The 21,229-nt window shown below is 43.0% G+C and overlaps 3 protein-coding genes across 3 annotated transcripts in view; 2 read left to right on the forward strand and 1 right to left on the reverse strand.

The window, feature by feature from the left end:
• The first annotated feature begins 3,085 nt into the window (after window positions 1-3,085).
• On the forward strand, window positions 3,086-6,926 carry LOC129589417 (transmembrane protein 26-like). Its single transcript, XM_055484177.1, has 5 exons — window positions 3,086-4,008; window positions 5,353-5,521; window positions 5,829-6,011; window positions 6,199-6,528; window positions 6,616-6,926. Exons 1-5 carry the CDS (start codon window positions 3,698-3,700, stop codon window positions 6,787-6,789), a joined length of 1,167 nt encoding a protein of 388 aa, XP_055340152.1. The 5' UTR covers window positions 3,086-3,697; the 3' UTR covers window positions 6,790-6,926.
• Window positions 6,927-8,084: 1,158 nt separating this feature from the next.
• On the forward strand, window positions 8,085-10,298 carry LOC129589418 (uncharacterized). The gene is made up of 3 exons (XM_055484178.1): window positions 8,085-8,819; window positions 9,109-9,210; window positions 9,394-10,298. Exons 1-3 carry the CDS (start codon window positions 8,223-8,225, stop codon window positions 9,859-9,861), a joined length of 1,167 nt encoding a protein of 388 aa, XP_055340153.1. The 5' UTR covers window positions 8,085-8,222; the 3' UTR covers window positions 9,862-10,298.
• Window positions 10,299-10,380: 82 nt separating this feature from the next.
• Window positions 10,381-21,229, reverse strand: part of LOC129589416 (teneurin-m-like) — a 29,466-nt gene continuing 18,617 nt past the window's right edge. The window contains 19 exon segments of the mRNA XM_055484176.1: window positions 10,381-11,542; window positions 11,766-12,710; window positions 12,713-14,431; window positions 14,434-14,997; window positions 15,162-15,400; window positions 15,488-15,743; window positions 15,906-16,043; window positions 16,101-16,669; window positions 16,757-16,888; window positions 16,990-17,197; window positions 17,328-17,474; window positions 17,794-17,976; window positions 18,093-18,290; window positions 18,636-18,830; window positions 18,917-19,015; window positions 19,077-19,188; window positions 19,257-19,546; window positions 20,028-20,585; window positions 20,973-21,083. Coding sequence (XP_055340151.1) covers window positions 10,725-11,542; window positions 11,766-12,710; window positions 12,713-14,431; window positions 14,434-14,997; window positions 15,162-15,400; window positions 15,488-15,743; window positions 15,906-16,043; window positions 16,101-16,669; window positions 16,757-16,888; window positions 16,990-17,197; window positions 17,328-17,474; window positions 17,794-17,976; window positions 18,093-18,290; window positions 18,636-18,830; window positions 18,917-19,015; window positions 19,077-19,188; window positions 19,257-19,546; window positions 20,028-20,585; window positions 20,973-21,083 — 7,481 coding nt within the window. The 3' untranslated portion in view covers window positions 10,381-10,724.

Consider the following 21,229-nt stretch of genomic DNA (forward strand, 5'->3'; position numbering starts at 1 on the left):
CGACTAATTCAGACATTTAAAAAATCCAACGTTAACAGCGACAGCTCAACCTTGCCATCCATGTTGATGGTTTTCTGGCTCACCGTCTTTTGAACAAATTTACTCTCGTCACCGTTTTTGTTTTCCACAACCATTACACGTGAAGTACATTCCGCGGTCTCCAATATCTGCCAAGGATTGTCGTCCAAAAAAAATGATAACCTCCATATCTCCGGCCAAGCACCAACTTTGTACAGACATGCTGCCACTGTGTAGCAGATTCCCACGAGTACAGTCTGTACATTCCCGAATGATCCCCCTCGAAGATGTTAAAGCCCGCAACTAAGTATGATTAAGGGAACCTTGATCTTGCTCGCCATTAACAAAAATCCATCATAATGCGAAATGTACACCCAGAAGTGTCAAAGAATTAATTTGTCTGTTCGGGAAAAATTAAAGTTCGTGTCCTCGGTGACCATTTTGCACAGAATTGAGATCAATGTTTCTGTTTTATGCGTGGCAATCAATAACAAAGATGATACTAAAATGGATTTGAGAATTCTGTCGCATGTTGCGCAGATCCGGCGGAGTTTAATCACAGAGGAACCGAACAATACTGCTACGCTTTGTTCGGTTCCTCTATGGTTTAATCTGGTCCGCCCCACGCAGATAGCTAATATTATGAGAAGATTCAATATCGTATACAAGCAGCATATCCACAGGAAAAACAGTAATATTTTGGTAAGTACATAATATTGTACAATATCAGCATAGGCAGTAGGCAATGTCTGTACTTTTGTTAGTTTTGTAGAACGGCATTGGCCTCTAGGCTTAATCATATCCGGAACCTGCGGTGGAACTTCCGCCACCAACTGCGAAGTCAATACACTAGACGATTATTTACAGTAAATTAAGTAATGGTAGCTCAAGAAACCTCCCGTGAGAACCATTTACTAACCACAAACTATTGGCGCACTGGAACTTGTAATATCTACACTGGCTACACAGGCTACGCTTATACACAGTACAACGTAGATGGAACCTCACAAGCCGAAAGCCTGGAATTATGGTGCATTTCATTAATTAAAGAACGCTGACACAACGTAATTTATTTATAATATTTGTAACTTATTAAGAATTTAAGAGTAATGCGGCCATGTGACACGCTGCAGGTTAGAACTCCGTAAACTGAAAATATGCATTGTTCTCATAGTATTTAGTTCTAAACGATGTTAGGGCGACACGTTGGGAAAAATTACGTTCTGGTTTTAGCCGGCTAATAAAATTCGTTAAACGCTCAACAGAATTCAGTGTTTCAGATACTAGTCAAAAGAAACCATTTGTTGAGCTGCCTGCGCTAAAATTATTGCTTATGCGCCCAGTTTTGCTTTCTAATTACTTATCGTAACCTCCAAGTTATTTATGTATTAGATCATGTATGTATTAGTATTATTTATGTATTAGATTATTTATGTATTAGATTTATGTATTAGTATCTGCGATGCATTGGCAATGACGAATGTACGGACACCTATATTAAGTTATCAATAAGAGTGGCCGAGCCAGCAGTATTAATAAAAATGTAATAATTAATATGAAAAATGTGAGAAATAGGTTTATTTAATTTTAGGATTTCGGCGAGAACGACGAGATGCATGTTCGCTCGTTCATTTATGTACGGTGATAAATCGGTGGAATGAGTAATAAAGGTCGGACAAACCGAAAATTACCTCTACCAAGTCAACATATCATCTCGAAATTAAATGCGGGAAACTGCACGATGCAATAAACTCGCATTGATGATTTGTGCAGCGTATGCAGTATAGCAAATTAGTTTTCCTGGATGGCCATAAAATGGGGCGCAGGGAATAAGTAGCCAGTTGCATGCTATACTGCAGTGCTGCAGCAGGGAGCGCCAAATCAATATTCATTTTTCCTAACTGGGGACATTTATTGAAAAAGGCTGACTTGCACATGTTAAGTGTTATAACCAGCATGGGTCGCGATGAGTATGTAGAACGGCACCGTCGGGAGTTTCCTAAGGTGATTATCAGAGTGATGAAATGGTCGCCTTTCTTGTCAAAAAATTACTAAGCTGCCCTGAGCCGTTCCTTTGTATGGCAGCTTTCCCTGTCCCATTCCCAGACTTTTGTGCATGCACCGTTTATATGCAGTCCAGGAGATCTTGAGCGATGCTTGTGCATAACGGGCACCCGTTCAAATGCATGATCCATTAGCCGTAACCTTTTCTGCCTCCCCGTGTCTGTATAAATATTTTTTCTTCTCGCTACAGTTTTCTCTACATTGCACTGCAGAATTAAATTCTCTTGCAAAAACTAAAACGTAGCCCAGCGATCGATGTACGATCTATTATCGTCTCTGTTGCCAACCTGAACCACTACTATCGGTATCTCAGGTTTCTTACGCATGAGCTAACAAGTTATTTATGCAGAAACTGTGATCATGAATTTTTCCCAAATAATCGCATATCCGAAACAACAAGATGTTGTAAGTTTCTACCTCATTTTGCCATGACAAATTGAAAACCAAAATAACTTGTAAGAAAAATGGTTCAGAATGGAAACAACCAATAAACAGAAAGATAGTAATTCTGGACTGACGAGACTATGTCGAATCGTTAAAGTGTACACGAATACTGTATCTTAAAATTTATGAACAAAACTAACGGCCGTATAACTGCAATGAAAATCTGCAGTAATCATCCTTCATTAATAATTACTATTCAAATTCAAACTGCGCAGAAATGTTAACAAAAATTTCGTGAATTTCTGGTTATCTGAAATTTAGTAAGTGAGTACTGTACGAGTTTCATCATACATGCATCCTACCTTTAATTTGTAGGTAACTGGTGATTAACTCCTAAATTGTGCATTATTAATTCCCTCAGCAAATATGTGTTACCGTAAGCGTGTTTGGCAAGCAACAAAAACAGCAACAATTACATAAATAGGAGTAATACAAGCCATTGAGTTGCCGGCATCCTCCTTAGCTCCGCCCCTTCCATGGACCACATAGGGCATATATTGCGCGGGACAGGGTGCACAATTGGCTTCCCAGTTAGTTCCACCACATATGAACTCCTTCCGACCGCTGGAACGACTTATACCAGAAAAGGAAAACCGAATTGATCACATCGGTCGTTTCATCTGTCTGTAATACTCTAACTAACTTCTTTCAACAACTCAACTAGAGCCCCATTTCCTCTGACGATTCAGCGGGGATAATCATACGTTTCGCTGGACAGCTCGCTTATACGCTAGTTCCGCTACAAAAACGCCTCGCTCAACCACACACCCATGATTTATTAAGTTTTGATCGCTAATGGCACAATTAAGCGTACAGCTGCCTGGTTTGTATTAATGCTTTATAATCAATTATCTGATCATGATCGTTTTACAAATGGTCAAACACATTGATTGAGTGATGATGCCTGTGCAAGAATTCAACACAGAAGGACCGTTATCCCGCATCTGCATGTGGAGCGGCGTTGGATGTGTGGCAGCGGAACATTATCGCGTCATTCCGGATTCATCAAGTTGTTTACAAAATATTCTGGTTGCATAACAACCTTCCCAGGATTGGAAGATTAAAATTCATTGTGTGCTACTGCTGACATCGTAAAATGTAAAAGCCGCAACACAAAAGATTGTGCTAGATAGATGCGACGGCCAGCTACGGTGGCTGACCTTTCCCTAAAATGGCTTATCTGTACGAAGATGCGCCACTGGCCACGCCAGAATCCGTTTCCGGAATGTATCCGACCACTTTCGCCCAACCAATTGGAGCTCGAACGAAGCGCTCAGCAGCCAAGCGGACGTTGGCCTGCTTCAAAGTGTTTAAAGCAATTCTTGCACGGGCCATTTTTGCTGTACATGGATTCGTGGCAATATGGCGGGTAACTGTGATAAAAAAGAATAACAAATATTATTACCTCTGCGGAACATTAGGATGCTTATTTTTGGAGACCATCCTATCCGTCTGCATCAGACAAGGCGAAGAGCTAAAATGGTAAGTGCAAAGTACTCGCAGTTTTCCCATTCATTATAATAATCATGTAAGTATTCGATTATTCGTACTCCCAGCTTCAGTTAAATAATAAGCCGCATCTGATGTATACTGACCATGTGCCAAATGCTTGCGGGTGATACCTTTTAAAAAGAATGTGTAGATCTATTGATTTTAGAATCATTGTATCTTATTCAGCTTTACTAAATAATAATTATTTAGTATGTACTTTGTAATTATTAGATAACGGCGCTTTAGTTAGATAACGTAGTCATATAACATTTACGAATAATCAATTCATCGGTGACACGTTAATAATTTTTAAAGAAATAGTTTTTGTGTCTATTATGTCTGTATATTTCCAAAAACGCTGAACGCATTAATTTTTATAAACCTAGTTAGACTTGGAAATATTATAAAATGATTGTGAAATTTTATAATTAAGCAGGACTGCAAGAGTATTATAATCTTGACCAACCGTATGTGATAAGTAATTGCAATTATTTTTTTACACCGCGTGCAATGGATTTTCGGCTGAAATACAAACTGTCGTAGCTGGTACGTATAAAAATTTGTTTGTCTTAATTTTGCAATTTTTGTTGTTGGTACGTATGTTTGTCTATTGTCTGGGATTTACGTCTGTTGTCTATATTTAGCTACCGTTTTGCACCGCAGCTGTCCACTCGTCCTGTTTAACCACAAACACTTCTGTATGTGAAGCATGTCCATTTTTAGATTATCGTACAATTATCACTGCTCCTCACCTGCGGTTCATTGTTTGATATGTGTTTTTCCTGCTTTCTCTTAGCGGAAGTTGAAATCGATAAGGAGCATGGTATTATTTGTTTACTGTTATGCAAAGTGTATTTATCAAACGGTCTGCTATGACAGCCGATGCAAAGTCAACCGTATTTATTGATGTCCGGATTATGTAATCAAATCTTTCTCTTTACTCGATGCATAAATTCTTTCCACGCTAAATATTTATGCGATTTTTTAACTACGAAAACACAACAGCGATTTCAAACCCAGGAAAGTCTGCATCGACTTAAAACTATTCAATTGGTTTTGAATTTTTTTCTCAACGGCATATGGTTTCTTTTCACAACTACGTTAAAGTATGTGAGAATTTTTACACCTGGCGATGAACTTGTACGTTATTGTAGCTCAAAGAATACAGTCATATTTCAATAATTAAAAATTAAAATTGATCGTGGCACGTTTGTTACGCACCTATGAGTGATGACTGTGATGAATGTTGCACTTGTCTGAAGTTGTCTGTATTCTACGTATATCTTTGTTTCTGTACATACTGTATTCTGCTGTTATGACTGAGGATTTGATTAGGTTTTCGCCAAGCGTTTTTTTCTATCTGGCCACCGTCTGCCCATCGGTATGGATAATGGAATTACATCGTGCCCATGAGGCTGCAGCTGGCATATTGGATGTTACTAACGAGACTAAGCGGACCAGCGTCATGTCAGCCTCCAACACGGAACTCACTCGACTTCCGATTGTACGTTTGTAACGGGACTAACGGCTCTCGCAGGCGCTAATGTAATTCCCGGCGTCTCGTCTGGACGCTGCTGCGCCCGAGACTGCCACGGTGAAAATGTAATACCCGGGATGGTAATAGAGAAGAAAGGAGACTTAACACACTGGCAGGAAAAACATTGTTATTGCTACGGTTGCGCTGTCACTGGCGCCTGCAACATAAGCGTCGCGCGCCGGGTTCACATGCGCTTCACTGCTGGCGAAGCAGGGATAATCGATACGGCCATAACTTACGTCTTTTCACAACTATTGTTGTCTTATTCCTTCAGGACGTCACTTCACTCTCGGAGAGCGACTGGCTCAAGATATTTGAACAGGCACTTATGGTCATCCTCATCGTGGGTCGTTGGCTGCTGCCAAAGGGAGAACTGACACGTGATCAGCTATCACAGCTCCTTCTCGTCTACATTGGCATGGCAGCGGATATCATCGAAATCTTCGAAGCCTTTCGGGTTAGACAACAACGCTGCTGTTATTTTTGCAGCTGAACTCCAATTAGATTTACCACTTCTTTTTAATATTATTGAACCACTTGTCTAACGCAGTGCTTCCTTATTATTCTGAGCAATTCAACTTGAATCCGGCACTTTATATCCGGCAGAGAAAAAGAAGAAATAACGTTTTCGCGCTTATATTCAGGAGCCAAAGGTCATCCAGATTATAGAGCTGGTGTACACAACGCTGGCATTGTGGACATGGAGCTTGATGCAGTTTACTTTGGTACTGACCGCGACAAAGGCCCGCAGGCCTCGTGTACCGGCCAACTCTTTACCGAACCCAGCGGAACTGGAGGAGATTCTCGAAGAAGACAGTGGTGGACCGTGCTCCTGTTGCTGGTGGTGTTCAGCTGACATTTGGGGCATTTTGACCACGCTGATCCTTCAAGATGGACCTTTCCTGTGCTTGCGGCTCACGTTTCTTTTCAAATACAACGTTGTCTCTTACTCCAATGTATTTTTTACGATTAAGGTACAGAACAGCAACATTACCAAATTATATTTTTTACTTTTTAGAGATACATTGTAGCGCTTGTTAACTGTGAAAATTACGTTTCAGAATAGTTTGGTTATTGTGCTACAAGTCTACAGGACCGTTGTCTTGCTACACTACAGCAAGCAAAGGAAAAAGGATCTTGACTATCACTCCCGCAACGGTCAGTGGATGAAGCCGTCGAAAAGCTTTCCGGAACGTCTGGCTACTCACCGCAGCTTCGACACAATTAGCGCGTAATTACATACAATTCATTATTTATATTTAAGGTGATCAATTTGTGATACTGTGTTTGATGCTGACTCTGAAATCTGCCATGTATCTGCTTACATTCACATCTTCGTACCCCGAAATTCACGTTTTTGATAAATGCTGATTTCACGCCATTTGAAATAAAAGTACGAGACCATGAGTACTAACTCTGATCAGTCTGATGCAATTGTGAGGGTAAAAAAAACCTCAGGTCCATAAAATTATCTGAATTATAGTGATGGCAATTTTTGCTTACCGGTTAGAACTTAATGTAGAAGTACGAGCCATCACCGTTCGCGCCCGCACGCTACCGATTTTTCGTTCGCATCGTCTGTGGTAGTCGACGTCGAAATTACAAATTATCCTGAACTAATCGTAAATTTAATTTCATAACAACAAAATTCCACTGCACTTGTCGCGTTTTGCATTCCTCCACAAACTAAGACAAGTGCCTTTATCTCCTTTCATCAGCAGAATTACAGACTGTAAAGAAGCAACAAAACACAGTGGATAACCCACATCACTCATTTCTTGTTATGTTTCTTGGATTTCTTGGAACGTTTGCCAGTATCCGAGCCCGCTGTCGCTGCATTTTTCAGTAACGTAAAACTTTTGGACTCACACGCTGTCGCCCGCTGCGCTAGTTCCTGCTCAATACGAGCATTGATGGCTTTCTGAAAGGACTGCTTCATAGTGGTTACCGCCGAAGTAGAGCCTTGCGAATGCGAGGACTGTTTGCCTTTTCCCTGGTTCTTCTTTTTACTGACTCCGCTGTGCTTTGAGCTCTTCAGTGCGTCTCCGGGTCGTTGTTGCTTGAACTTGGGCTTTCCTTGTGGCATAATGATATACTGATGGTGCGTCGCTCACCGTCCAATCCAGACGAATTTAAATAACACTCACAACTCCAGACCGAAGAATTCACACCGTCTCAAAATGTCGATTTACTGAGCTTTTCACTGTCGCTGCACAACACCCACAACGATGGTCTTCTCGCGCACAAGCTAGTGAAAACTGTGGATTTCAGCTTTCAACTTTAGGAATGGATGCCCTAAGAATTCGCCCCAGCACGCTGTTCGATTTGTGGAAGTGAAGTAAAATGGAAAATTTACACGGTAACGCAAAGCAAACCAAATTAACAACAAACTTTACTGAGACGAGTTGGTCATTGCGCAAGACGTTCGTCGCGGATAACATCTCCTACCCTACCCCCCTGGAAGGCACTCATGGGTAGCAACAGGAGTGGTCGAAAGATAAAATGCCGTTTTTGTTTCGCAGCAGTGACACAAGTACCACGCATTTTTGAGTTTTTTGTGATTCTATTAGCGTCAGGTTAATAATAGTCATTTTAGAATTTAAAAATATTCAGACGGAAATCCAAATTTCAGTTTTGAAACTGAGCATATAATTATAAAGTTCTCCGGATGTTTAAAAAAGATATCTGGCGCTTCGGCGCCGTAGACGTGCAGGATGACAGTGGACTGGTGCGCCACGGAGTGGTCCGCGCAGTGGATGCCAAGCAAGGCATTACTGTTGATTTTGACTGTCCAGGACATCGTGCCGATCTGACACCATTCACTGCGTTCGTCAATGGTCGTCTCAGTCAGTTGTCTCCCTACATATACATCGTTCCTGGAGACGAAGTGCAGGTCCTTTTCCGAAAATCCTCGGACCAGCCCTGGTGCTGGCATCCAGCGATATTCGTGTCCGATGTAGGTGTCAACGCGTTTGCCTTGGTGGAGATCAGGTTAACTGAGGCTAACACTGTTCGCGAAGTGGTGGCCTTAGAGAGAGTGCAGCGGCTGGGCGCCATGCGGCCCTGCAAATGGCGGCCTGCGTCTGCTACGTTTCCCTATCAAAGACATTGCGCGCAGTTACCACAGGATTTCCTGGCTACGGCCAATATGGAGACGTTCCTAGAGTTATGGCGCCAGCATACAAAGACCCTCGGCGCTACTGTTGACAAAAACAGACTAAGTTACCTCGCACAACGAGGAAAGCAACTGACGCCATGGCAGTGTGTAAGTGAGCAGTTTTTTTTAATTTTTTGAATTTTACTTTTGGTATGTTTGCAACTGAATTACTGAAACGTACATTTTTTTAAACTTTTTTTCTGTACAGAATTCGAGTGAGCTCTAATTAAATTAATGGTAAAGCCGGGTATCCACCTGGTCTTGCTTAGACTGATACAGTATGTTATGTGCGTATTTGTTCGCAACTTTACGGTACAGATTAAGTTTTTTGAAATCATATTTTTGATGTTTTTTGACTGTTTGAATACCAGTGCTGTTGGCTGTTTAATTTTTCTAGGCAGATGCATTTCGCTGCATCACTGACCTGATGCATAAGCGAGGAATCAAAAGAAGCTGTGACGACGAGGCTGAAACTAACACTTCGCAGCAGTTGGTTTTGGTAAATTATTTATTTGCAGTTAGCTTTATTTATAATTTATTTCTCTACTTTTTATTCACTCAGCTTTACCGTTTGCGTTTACCGTAGTTTAGTAAAGTGGTATAGTATAGTGCAAGCGATCATGTGTTTTTTCAGTACCATAACTGGCAAGTGGTAGTAATTCTAAAGCTGGCTCTTGCGCAGAGAAATCTGGATTCTTCGGATGAAGTCCACAATTTGGACTTATTTATGTGCTACATGCCTGTGGAAATACTGCTTGAAATTCTCACATATCTCCGTGTGGCCGACCAGGTTAAGCTCCGCCGGGTTTGCTCAACATGGGACATAATTCTCAAATCCATTCTGGTATCATCTGTTGTTATTGATCGCGATGTGCACGGACCGGAAACATTGATTCCGATATTGTACAAAGTAGTCACCGATAACACGAAGACCTTAGTTTTCGTCGGAACAGATAAATTAGCTCGTTTGGCACTGCTGGAGCAACCATTTCGCATTATGATCGACTTATTAGTGGCTAACAAGGTCAAGGTCCCGTTAATTATCGTTGCGGGGTTTTACATTTTGAGTGGGATTTGGGCTTTCAGTCGGGAATGTACTCGTGGAAATCTGCTACACAGTGGCAGCATGTCTGTACAAAATTGGTGCTGAGAGATATGGAGGTTATCATTTGTCTGGACGACAATCCTTGGCAGATATTGGAGACCGCTGAATGTACTTCACGTGTAATGGTTGTGGAAAACAAAAACGGCGAAGAGACTAAATTTGTTCAGAAGACGGTGAGCAAGAAAACCATCAACATGAATGGCAAGGCTGAGCTGTCGCTGTTGGATTTTTTAAATGTTTGAATTAGTCGGCTGAATTGCTGTTGGTTTCTTCCAAGATATGCTGTGATGGTGGGTTAAAATTTGGCTACAAATGTTCCGCCTCTTTTTAACGAATATGTTCGTTTAATACGTGTGATTAGGTTGGAGTCTTTGACCTTTTTACCCGCTTTTGTTGCATGTGGTGGGCGTACTGTGCCTCATCAAAATTTATTATTGTAAGTTGTGTTTCTTTTGGCACATAAATTTACGCAGCGGAAAGATTTGCGGTCGTAAAAAGGTTTAAAAAAAACACGAAAAGTGATAAACTATTTGTTGCTTGTTTGCGTCGGAATTCGGATTGACGAATCACTGTTTAAATTTATAGTGCTTAGGTAAAATAAAATAAGAATAATGGATTCGTATTTCGCACCAAATAGCCAGTAAATTCAAAAATTTCGAGGTAACAAGAGAAATCACTGAACAATAACAAACCCTGAATCCGTCAAAACGGAGAAATACGTACAACCATTGGCCAAACGAGCACTGATCCTGGCAGGTTACGTAGACAAGAAATTAAAAACACGCTTTTCAAAACTTGAATAAAAACTGTACAAAATGTTCGGCAAAAAAATCTGACTAGCATCAGGCACAAATATCTTTTGGTACATTTGCGAATTGGCCTCTCCGGCATTGTATGTGTACTGACGTTCACACTCTTGAGCGGACAAAGGCTACATTGGCGGGATCATCCGCCAGCGCTGGAAAGGTCACAATATCTCGCACGAAATATCCCTCGTAACCCGGCACTTTTCCTTGCTGCAACAATGCTGCCTTTTCTGTCTCGCTCCAACTCGAGAAACCCAGTTGACCGTTAGAAAGCCGGGTCTTTTCGTAATTCCACGCTCGCCCGATCATTTCCTGTTTGACCATGTTTTTCAGTGATAAAATCGTCTGTGAGACGTCGGCAGTGTAGGTAATGTTAAAGACCACACTTTCCGACTGAATAACGAGGGAATTGTCAGAATTGATCCGCTTGAATGACAGCATCGACGGGGCCATGTACGTCCGTAATCGCGATAAATCCAGATCCAATTTATCCACAGCTCCGGATTTCACCGCATAAAAGTACTCTTTTGACTTTCTGTTCACGTGCCATGGAAGAATTTGGATGTTATTGAAAACTGACATCATGGCGTCGTTTAGCACGCGCTGACCGATACCGGTCGGGGTCACTTCGGTTGAAAAATTGGATGCCGAAAGGATTATGCCACGCCCGTAAAACGGGGAGGTAGAAGCTAATCGGAGAGGCTCCGTCATGGGATTGAGGAGCAAAGGTTGACGAGGCGAAGTGATGGTCCAAGACTGAAAATCGTCAATGGTCGACTGAAGAACGCAAGAATGGTTTAAAGGCACCAGCACAGACGGGCCCAGCGGGTCGCACTTGAAATCCAAGAGGTCGCTCAAGGTGGACGTAGATGCGGGATAACTGGCTCGTAAGCCCAACACTTGTGCCCATTCGTTAACGTCTAAAACCCAAATAATAGATTAAATTACTTTAACCATTAGCTTAGCAGTTATCGTTAATAATGTTGGCAAGTATTTTTATATTATAAATAACAGCTTGCACGCACGCTACTTTGTATAGGACAATTTATTTATCTTGTGTATGCCTCGAAAATTTTGAAATTTGTACTAGATCGTTGATCGGCTGGATCAACGATGATTTTTATTAATCGTCGATGCTCTTACCAAGTAAAGGTCGCTTTTCGGCCACGGTGGTGAGAGGGTCATTACGCTGGTAAACGAAAGGATTAATCTGCTCTAATGTGATAAATCGCAGATCGGTTAGTTTCGACGACAACATTCTTCCCATTTCCGCATCATAGAGTCCATCCTCGTGGAAGACAACTTTGACTTTTTCATCCCGAATGAAGTTCCGCTGGTCAAACGGATAGTAGAAATCGGCATTGGAATCCGATTCTACTTCGCCGAACGGACTGAAATATACATCCTTAACGATTTTTCCTTGCTGGTCGAGGATGGTGGTGGTTAATTTCGACTGCAGTATGTAATATGGATTTCCATCTCGCGCCATGGCAATCAACTGTCCCAGAGTGTCGTAGAAGAACTGAATCAACGTCTGCGTGCGTTTCCGATAGATGTGAGTTACCAGACTCTCCCGAATAAGGTCACCGTAGATAAACTGCGTGATGTCGTTGCCGCCCGCCTGTCGGGCGATCAGGCGCTGTTTCTCATCATAGAAATACTTCACATCGAATCCGCCATTCCCATCCTTGATGGCGCGGCGCAGTTGACCTTTCGCATCATAGTCATAATGCACGTCATCTTTCTGTATGAGAAATCCGTCCTCGTCCACAACGACCTTCATATCGTTTCCATCGTAGGATAAAGCCGACAACTGATCCCGACTCTTGAATGTCATATTGCGCAAACGATTATTTCCCAGTAAATTAAACAAGTTCCCATTCAGATCGTAGGCGAAATTCCACCATGGCTGCTTGTTCTTTGTCGCTTCGATCAAATTACCGTCGAGGTCGTATTTGAACGAGTAGCTGATTTGGGGATCGTTTTCCCGTTTGCGAATCTTTAATTCGGAAATGGCACCCATTTCGTTGTAGATTGTTTCGGTGGATGCGGCGATCTTGTGCTGCAGCCGCAGTACATGGTTGCGAATTTTCCGCTGTTATCCAGTTGTTTCAGGTAGATGGCGTTGTCATCGGACACTATCAGGGCGCCGATTTGATTCTGCGATGATCGAAACGGTCCGAAACGGACAAGTTGTCGTGAACCGGGATTGATTTCAAACTCCGTCACCGAGACGTCGCTGTTCCCGACTTGCAGACGTCGACGACCGAGATTTAAGTGCTCGTCGTATTCGTATAGTGTGTTGACCGGCTCCAGGTCAGTCATCCCGGAATATTTCGCATTCCTAGCAGCTAACAAAATATTCGAAAAATAGAACATCTCCGTTGTCGCCACAAGATCCTCCGCCACCGCTGAAACCTTAGTCGGCTGTCCAAATTGATTGTACTCAAATAAAATGCTGCTTCGTCCCTGCCGGACTTCGGTCAACTGGTTGACATCGTTATACGACAGCGTGACCTTTCGTAATCCACTGGGATAATTCACGCTGACCATGTTGCCGCGATCGTCGAAATCCTGGCTGAAGTAATTCGGCGCTTCGGAATCTTTTATCATGTACCGACGGAAGAAAACCATCGGTTCGGTTTTCATCACAACAACGTTGCCTTTCGGTGCGGTCACCGATTGTACGCCGCCGGCAGCACTGTACAAAATCCCGATGTTTGTGCCAGATCCTTTAGTGATTTTGGAGATTTTTCGCTTATCGTTGTACTCGAATTTCCACGTAGCCCCATTAATGAGCTTCTGTGAAACAGGTAGTCCGGCATCGTTGTAAGTGGTGGTCTTCCACCGCGCTCCCTGTTCCCACTTTGTCAACCGCCCCGAAGCGTCGTAGGTGAAACTGGTGGAGACAAAATCACCGAGCAGCGGCTTCAGCGTAACAACACGCCCTGCGCCGTCAAATTTCGTGCTGAACATCGGGGTGCCTTCGCGATCGGTCAGAATTTCCTCATTGGCTGACGGGACAAAATCAATGTTGAACAACGTGCTATCGTTGACTTTTAGCGAGCGCCGCAGCCGTTGCGGCGATTCCGTGCGCAGCGCGTAATTCATATTCAGCTGCACGGAAGCGTTGTTATCGGTGCGTAAATACAGGGATGTTGGTAGCGAGGTGTTGGTCAGCGGAATTTGCGTTTTGGACTCCAGCAGAACAAAATATCGCGATGGAACCAGCATGGATTTCTCTCCGTTGATATTCTCATTGAGATACGCACCCGATGCCATGTGTTCCGTGGCGGACAAAGCCTTATCGTCATCCGACGGCAGCCCCAGGCGGTAGCCATTGGGATATGTCACTTGCACCAATCGGCCGTGTTTATCGTATTTGTAGCCGAATGACTGACCAATGGAATCGGATTTACCGATGACCAGTCCGTGCAAATCCGCATCATACACGTAGCTCACAATGAACCCATCCGGATAGGTGATATCTTTCAGAAATCCTCGAATGGAATTGTTCACGCTAATCTTCCATCCGGCGCCGCATTCGATGCCCTTCACCTGGCTCTTGTAATCCCGCTGGATCATCACCGAGCGGTCGTCCGCGTTGCGAATGGAACGGACTTTCCCGAACGCGGTGTCGACGGTGTAGGCGAACTGGTAGACCAGCGCGCCGGTGAAGAGATTTTTGGTGGTCAGATGATGTCCGAACCGGTCAAACGTGTACACTTCCCCGAAATCAGGTGACTCAATCTCGTACTCCATACGAACGTTCTGACGCGGAACGGCCGGTGCGACGCGGTAGATTTTAGGGATTTTGTATCTGCAACATGCAATACATCGTTCGGTGTAACTGCCAATGCGCCGGGTAGCAACAGTTTCTCCGATCCTTTCAGGCCGGAAACGCAGCCACTGCAGTGTGTCGTATTACAAGCGCAGGAGCTCATGATGACCTCGTTACGGTCGGTGGTGACCTTTCGGATTCGCCATGCCCGCTCGTTGCCTTCGGTAACGTAAGCGACGCCCGTGGGGGACACCGCGATGTTCGATGGCGATTCCAGTTTGGTTGAGGAATCCCCGGGACAGCTGGTCGGGCTGCCGGCAGCAATGCGAATTTTCTTGTATTTGTCCACGTTGAGCAGCATATTGTCATCCAGAATAAAAAGCGATCCATCTACTGGGTTAACGGCGATGGCCGACGGCCAGCGGAGAGACAGCTCGTCCATGTCGAGTAAATCACTACCACATGGAGCGGGCTGCCAAACGCTGCCGTACGGCATTTGTGGAATAGATGTGCGAATTATTCCGTTTTCATCCACAGTGCGGACTGCGGCCCCGTCAGCAATATAAAGGACACCAAACTTGTCAAAAGCAATGCCTGCAAAAATTATTAACATCAACAATCCATATTATCTTTGTAGCTACTAGCTAGCAAAATTATTTGAGCGTTTTAATTCGTTTCTCTAACTATTGTGGTAATTCAGGTTTAATTTGAATTATTAATTTTGCAGTCAATTGTTATGATTACAGTCACTGTCTTGCCTTTTGGATAGATTAGCGACGCCGTTGCAGCCTGTTGTCCATCACCGCATAGAAACTCGTTTCCACGTGGCAAGCACTGCTCTCCATTTCCGACAACCGCATCGTAGTTATTTGACAGATCTTGTGGATTCTCCACGGACGCAATACGGATGACCTTCAGCATCGGCGCCATCGACAGGAAAACCTGTCCGTTGACCGGATTGACGGCCATATAATACTTTTGCAGCATGGCCGGCGATCTACATAATAAACGATGCAGAAAATCGGCTTATCTAGTGATCTACCTTCAAGGTTATGTTGTTTTACGTTGGCCGACAATTACGTACTGCAACTGTAGGAGATTAACGACAATGCCATCGGATCGGACGCGGCGGATCAGGTTGAAGTCGCCAACATAAAGACTTCCGTCAGGAGCACTGGCCAGTGCAACGGGCGCAATCAGGTCGACGCTGAGGGCCGCCGCCGCCGGGCAGCCATCTTTACAGTTGACTGTACGCAACTGACCGCTTCCGACAAATGCTGACGCTGCCAAGACACCTTCGCTAAAGTATACGTTGGATCCGTCGCCGCGGTGCAGAATTCCTGGACGTTCAAAAAATAACGGTCAATAAATTAAAGATAATTCATATAAAAAATGAAGAAAATGAATCGATCAAACGCTAGTTTAGAACGAAAATTGGCAGTTTGATTTGTTTATGTCCGATAAAAATTGTAAATCGTCCACTGTGTACAGTGTAATGATACCTTCTGGATTATAGCGATGCTGCACATTGAGATCCCATCCACCGATTTCAGATACTGGCATGTCCACGCCTTTCATTTTAACGACCTTATGGATCCAATAGACATCCTTACAATTTCGTCCTTCGTATCCAATGCTCACTAAATTTCACAAAAATATATTATTTTACAAAATTTTTAACAACTTCGAATTTTTACCTTTTGCGTTGCTAAAGCCAAAAATTTGCTGCTTGTACGCATTTGAACCAGTCCATGCATAAATGTGCGACAAACTGGGCACAGCGTCGTACGATTTTTCCTCCATTAACCCGGCATTGGATACCCGCACTATCACCCGTGTTAATCCGGAGACTACCGTGTCTTCGACAAGTTTGATAAGCAGCAACGAAGCAAAGCCGTTGGTGCGACTGCTGAAATGGTTGAGACGCAGCTCGGATCCGGATATATTGAACGATTCCTGCAGCACTTGCGCATCGTAGTAAACAACCGGCGCACTGCCCAGTCCACCCGACGGGAAATGCTTCCAGAACGGATACAGCTTGGGCTCGAAATTGGTTTTGAAAATTTCACATGATCGATCTTCGCCGGGGGTTGGTACAATGAAATCCAGTCGATTCCGGCTCATTTCCGTCTCTCGGAACATTTTAATGGGATCCACGTAGACGAATTCGTTCCAGCTTAAGAATACGACGGTTGAGGCTTGCCGGTAACCGCCTTTTTGGAACAGCACCGTCTGCGATCCACCGCCATTAAACAAAAGGTCATACCTGAATAAAACGCAGTTTAAGTATTAAGACGATTAGGCTTCGCTAAGATGCAATCAGTCATATATCTTTTTGTAAGAATTAACTCACGTTCCATCTCGACGGCTGACAGTAAATCCCCAAGGTGATGTTTCTCCTGTTGGTGCTTGGATAGATACTCGAACTCCGACCAAACCAATGTTACCGCTATCAATAATTTTGCCCCGAATTATGGACACTCGCCTGCAAAAAAAATTAATTTACCAAAGGACAAAAAACATATATAAATAAATAATTTCGCAGATTTTTATGGTACAAATAATATAATTTTGTGTACAACTTACTTTGGATCAAACGAAGCCCGGTCAACGAAATTCTGAACACCGCTTTCCCGTATCAAGAACCGGACGCGATCGAAGAAAGAAGCGGTGTCGGGTGGCGCTTGTTCCCGGAGCAAAACATCCTGCGGCTCAGGCGATGTTACGCAGTTGACATGTTCGGCGCAAATATCCGCTGTACAACAGTCGTTATCTTCGCAATCGACCGCACCATCTGCCAAATAAATTACCACAACTTAATGCCGTTCATTTACCGCCCAACACGACCGGATGGATAACGGAAATATTTGCACACTGGACGGTGCCCACTCAGCCCAGTTAGCGCCATTAGCTAATCCACCCACCTCCGTCATTATCGCGTCCATCGTCGCATTTTTCCACCGGTGTGCTGCAGCTGTCGCCTTTCCAGAATGCTTCACATTGGCATTTCCACGATAAGCCGGAAGTAGCCACGCACGATCCATGTCCGCCACAATCATCTGAACATACATCTGAAATTACAAAAATATTGCAAACACAAATTTTATCTGTATAGCCGTCATTACATAAACAATATTTAACCAAAGTAGAAGTATGGATACTACCGAAGGCACTTTTATAAAATTTAATAAACAGAAAAAATGAAAATTTCACTACATATCCGTAATTATAGTCTCGGAAATTACTGCAGTTGTCCCTTGAATGAAATTACTACTTCATACATTTTATTGTGTAATTAGACATTACGTATGGAGGTACGGCATGTAAATAAAGCTCAGTGAATTTTTAATGTGTATTTTCAAACTCAGGAATTTGGATCTGCGCACTTACTGTTGGTACAGAGTCTTCCGCTCCAACCTTTATCACACATGCACGTCCCATTGAGACAACGCCCTCTTGGTCCACAGTCAGGACAACGCGGTATTTCGCACGTTGGTCCAGTAAACAAGGCATCGCAAACACATTTTCCGGCGATGCATTTACCGGCTGATCCGCAGCTGGGCTGACAAACTTCTACGAGATCAAACCGGACAATAAATGACAACGATGATGAATTGTTGAATCAGCATAAATTTTTGTAATAAACCCATGTTTACGTTTGACTCGGAATTAGGTTAATCGACTGTTACCTGTCGTACATCCAGCCCCGGTCCAACCAGCCTCGCAGTCGCACTTCTTCGTTACCGCGTTGAACGTTCCATGATTTCCACATAATTGCCGGCTATCGTTCACCGGCACTCCGCAAGAAATACCTTGCCAGCCCGGCTGGCAGAAGCAGCTTCCGTTGATACACACTCCGTGAATTGTGCACTCTTTAGGACAATCAACTGCAATTTCACACAAGACTGGATAAGGCGCCAGTTCAAAGGACAAGTACAAGCCGAGAGATATTCAGAAAGTCGAAGAAGCTAAACTTTTGAAATTCAGTCTTATTAAAATTTCATTTGCAGGCGCTACCAAATATATACGAAACGGCAGTCGCTAAAGCAAGCTAACAAAGCTACAAATTTCGGATACTCGTACTGCAAACGATTTATTTGAACAAAAATTGACTACCTTGCAAGAGACGTATAACCATTTTATATTGCAAAATTAACATGTAAATTTTACATAAACTGCACGTATTAAATTGCACTTTTTATGTTTTTGTCTATGTTTGTATGCAGGTTTACCTATCTGACAGTTTATTCCCGAAAATCCCGTATCACAGTTGCATTTTCCATTCAAGCACTTCCCGTGTCCACTGCACTGCGGGTCATCGCATTGAAATTCCGGAATATCACAGTCGGCACCTTTCCAGCCAGGAAAGCACTGACATAATCCATGAGAATATTTCCCATGGCCATTACAAAGCAGCGGACAGACAGCTGTAAACGTAACCCATAATTAACATACTTTCCGTTGGTCCATAAATTTCGTATACTGAAGTATATCGCGATCTTACAATACGTACTTTGCGAACAATCGGGCCCGCCGTAACCGGAAAAGCATTGGCAGACGCCATCAATACATGAGCCTTGTCCATGACAATCGTTTAAACAAAATATTTTTCCTAAAATCACACAATATTATTCGTAATTATTTTCTTTGCAAGCACGCTAATGTGGACGTACCAGAATCACCGGTGTATAAAGTAGCAGCCTCTTCTGTAGGCATATCGTTATACAAAGAAATGAACCAGATGCCGGCTTCGAGTCTTTCATGGATCATCATTGTTTCCAGACTCTATAAAATAAATGGACAAAATAATAAGCCGCTTATATATTTAGTCAGTTATTTAATGAACTGCTTACCGGGTTAATATCCGCTTGTCGCTTTTGCTTGTGCGCTAATGCACCGCGAATTTGTCGGGAAAAATCGTTTTCGGCATGCGTTGGAGGAGAGTCTTTTCTCCCATATAAGACCAACACAGCCGTCGGCGAAAACGTTACGTTTAATACGATATTTCCGGGTCGTTTTTGAATCAGGCGTCCTATCCAAAACGACCTGGTTGGGACCGTAAAATCTGTCGACGTATCCACTTGCAGGTCGGTTACGGGAAGATCGTCATTAGAATAAACTCCTTTTATGTTATATGGAAAGCCTATAAAAAGTTAACGCGGACGTGGTCAATTTCAGCGTTGCGTATACGTAATTAGATGTGTTGATAAATGGCATACAAAGCTGGTGAAAAAGCGTTACCGCAATTGAAAATTACGAGCTAAATAGCAAAACCATTAGCTTGTCAGTCAGGCATTGTATTATTTTTAGTAAATTATTACCTTTAGAAGGCCATAGATTATGTGATCAAAGGCATACCTGCTCATGCATAACGTGCATAAAGGTATTTCTAACATATAATATAACCTGTTATTGGCTTAACGGGTTTGCGTTTATGGTCAATGGTCACACACGAACGTTATGACGGTATGTGATGTAGGTCAGCATGTGCGGTGTTTACACGGCGTTAATGTCGAAACGGGAAATATATAGTGCACACACTGCCCATTAGTATGCAGCAACGGCTTGAAAGAAAAGACAAAATCGAAAAGGAGCGCATTAGCAACAAAAACGTCTCGGCACACCTTTTTCTTCCCAAAGTTCATTATCGTTCAAATCACGTCCGGCTCGCGACATAACCGCCATCTTATCGCGGCTGACAATGTGTGGACTTTGCAATGTAATACGCGGCAGCCACTGCCCGTTTTCATCGGCATAATGGGTCAGAACAATGTCTTGCAGAATCGTGAATGTGTAACGTGAGCCGGTCACCTTTTCCTCTTTTGACTGTGCAGTGTCCTGTTGTGGTATTTCCAGTAAGCTATCGTTTGTCCGTAATCCTTTGCCGGGGTGTGATATGCTGATATTATTAGCCGTAATATCGCTGCTAATTGTGTTTATTTTTTCTGTGACATTCTTTGCCAACTTCTGGTTAGTGTTTGAATATGGTGCGTGAGTATCGTTTGCACTCTGTCGAGAAATGTCTGATGTGTTAAGACTATCGCTGCTCGCAACCCGGTATGCGCCGGTTGTGTCGGTCTGGTTATCCTGATAACCTACTGCATTATCGGTGGTCTGCATTGCGTCAGAGGCGGATGGTAACACACTTAATCCGTCACCGTCGCGACTCCTCTTAACGCGAACTAAATAAGAAAAACAAAGGAGAAGACAGGATAGATCAAGTCCACAGCCAACGCAACCAAGACATAAAACAAACACACTGGAAGACATAACAAAGACACAGTGGATTAGGAAGAAAGAAATCTCAAGAAACATATGGCAGCAGTTTGTCATCACTACTCGGCTGCGTGAAGCAGGCCACTGGCTACGTGGTGTGAACAAAAGACAATAGAAGGACCATAAAAACAAAAACTAGAAAAACCGTGATAGAAATAAATAGCAAAAACCGTAGAAATTTGTGGGAAATAATTAATTTTATCCAACGTTTTCGTAAAATTTTGGTAAAATTTCTTCAGATACAAATTTTGCACAATATGGTCTATATGTATTGTACAGGAATTGCTACATACCTGACGGGATAATACTGCTTGACCCGGCGTTGCCGAACTGATTTGGCGATATCACCTCTTGCGCTCTGGAACACTTTGTGAGGTCTTCCTGGCGATGGTTTCCTGAGATCACTAAAAACGTCCGCGCAAAAAACTCCATAAGATATTTACAGTTTACAACAGTTATTTATTTTACATCAAAACGCAATATACAAATATATGCAGAAATTCGCATATATATATATATATATATATATATATATATATATATATATATA

The sequence above is a fragment of the Paramacrobiotus metropolitanus genome, unplaced genomic scaffold, assembly GCF_019649055.1.
Source record: "Paramacrobiotus metropolitanus isolate TYO unplaced genomic scaffold, Prichtersi_v1.0 Parri_scaffold0000034, whole genome shotgun sequence".
NCBI lineage: Eukaryota > Metazoa > Tardigrada > Eutardigrada > Parachela > Macrobiotidae > Paramacrobiotus > Paramacrobiotus metropolitanus.

Coding starts and splice junctions, on each gene's coding strand:
- LOC129589417 (XM_055484177.1), top strand. CDS start 3,698: ATGGCTTATCTGTACGAAGATGCGCCACTGGCCACGCCAGAATCCGTT. Junction 6,012..6,198: donor AAATCTTCGAAGCCTTTCGG/GTTAGACAACAA, acceptor GCTTATATTCAG/GAGCCAAAGGTCATCCAGAT. Junction 6,529..6,615: donor ATGTATTTTTTACGATTAAG/GTACAGAACAGC, acceptor ATTACGTTTCAG/AATAGTTTGGTTATTGTGCT.
- LOC129589418 (XM_055484178.1), top strand. CDS start 8,223: ATGTTTAAAAAAGATATCTGGCGCTTCGGCGCCGTAGACGTGCAGGAT. Junction 8,820..9,108: donor AACTGACGCCATGGCAGTGT/GTAAGTGAGCAG, acceptor TAATTTTTCTAG/GCAGATGCATTTCGCTGCAT. Junction 9,211..9,393: donor CTTCGCAGCAGTTGGTTTTG/GTAAATTATTTA, acceptor GCTCTTGCGCAG/AGAAATCTGGATTCTTCGGA.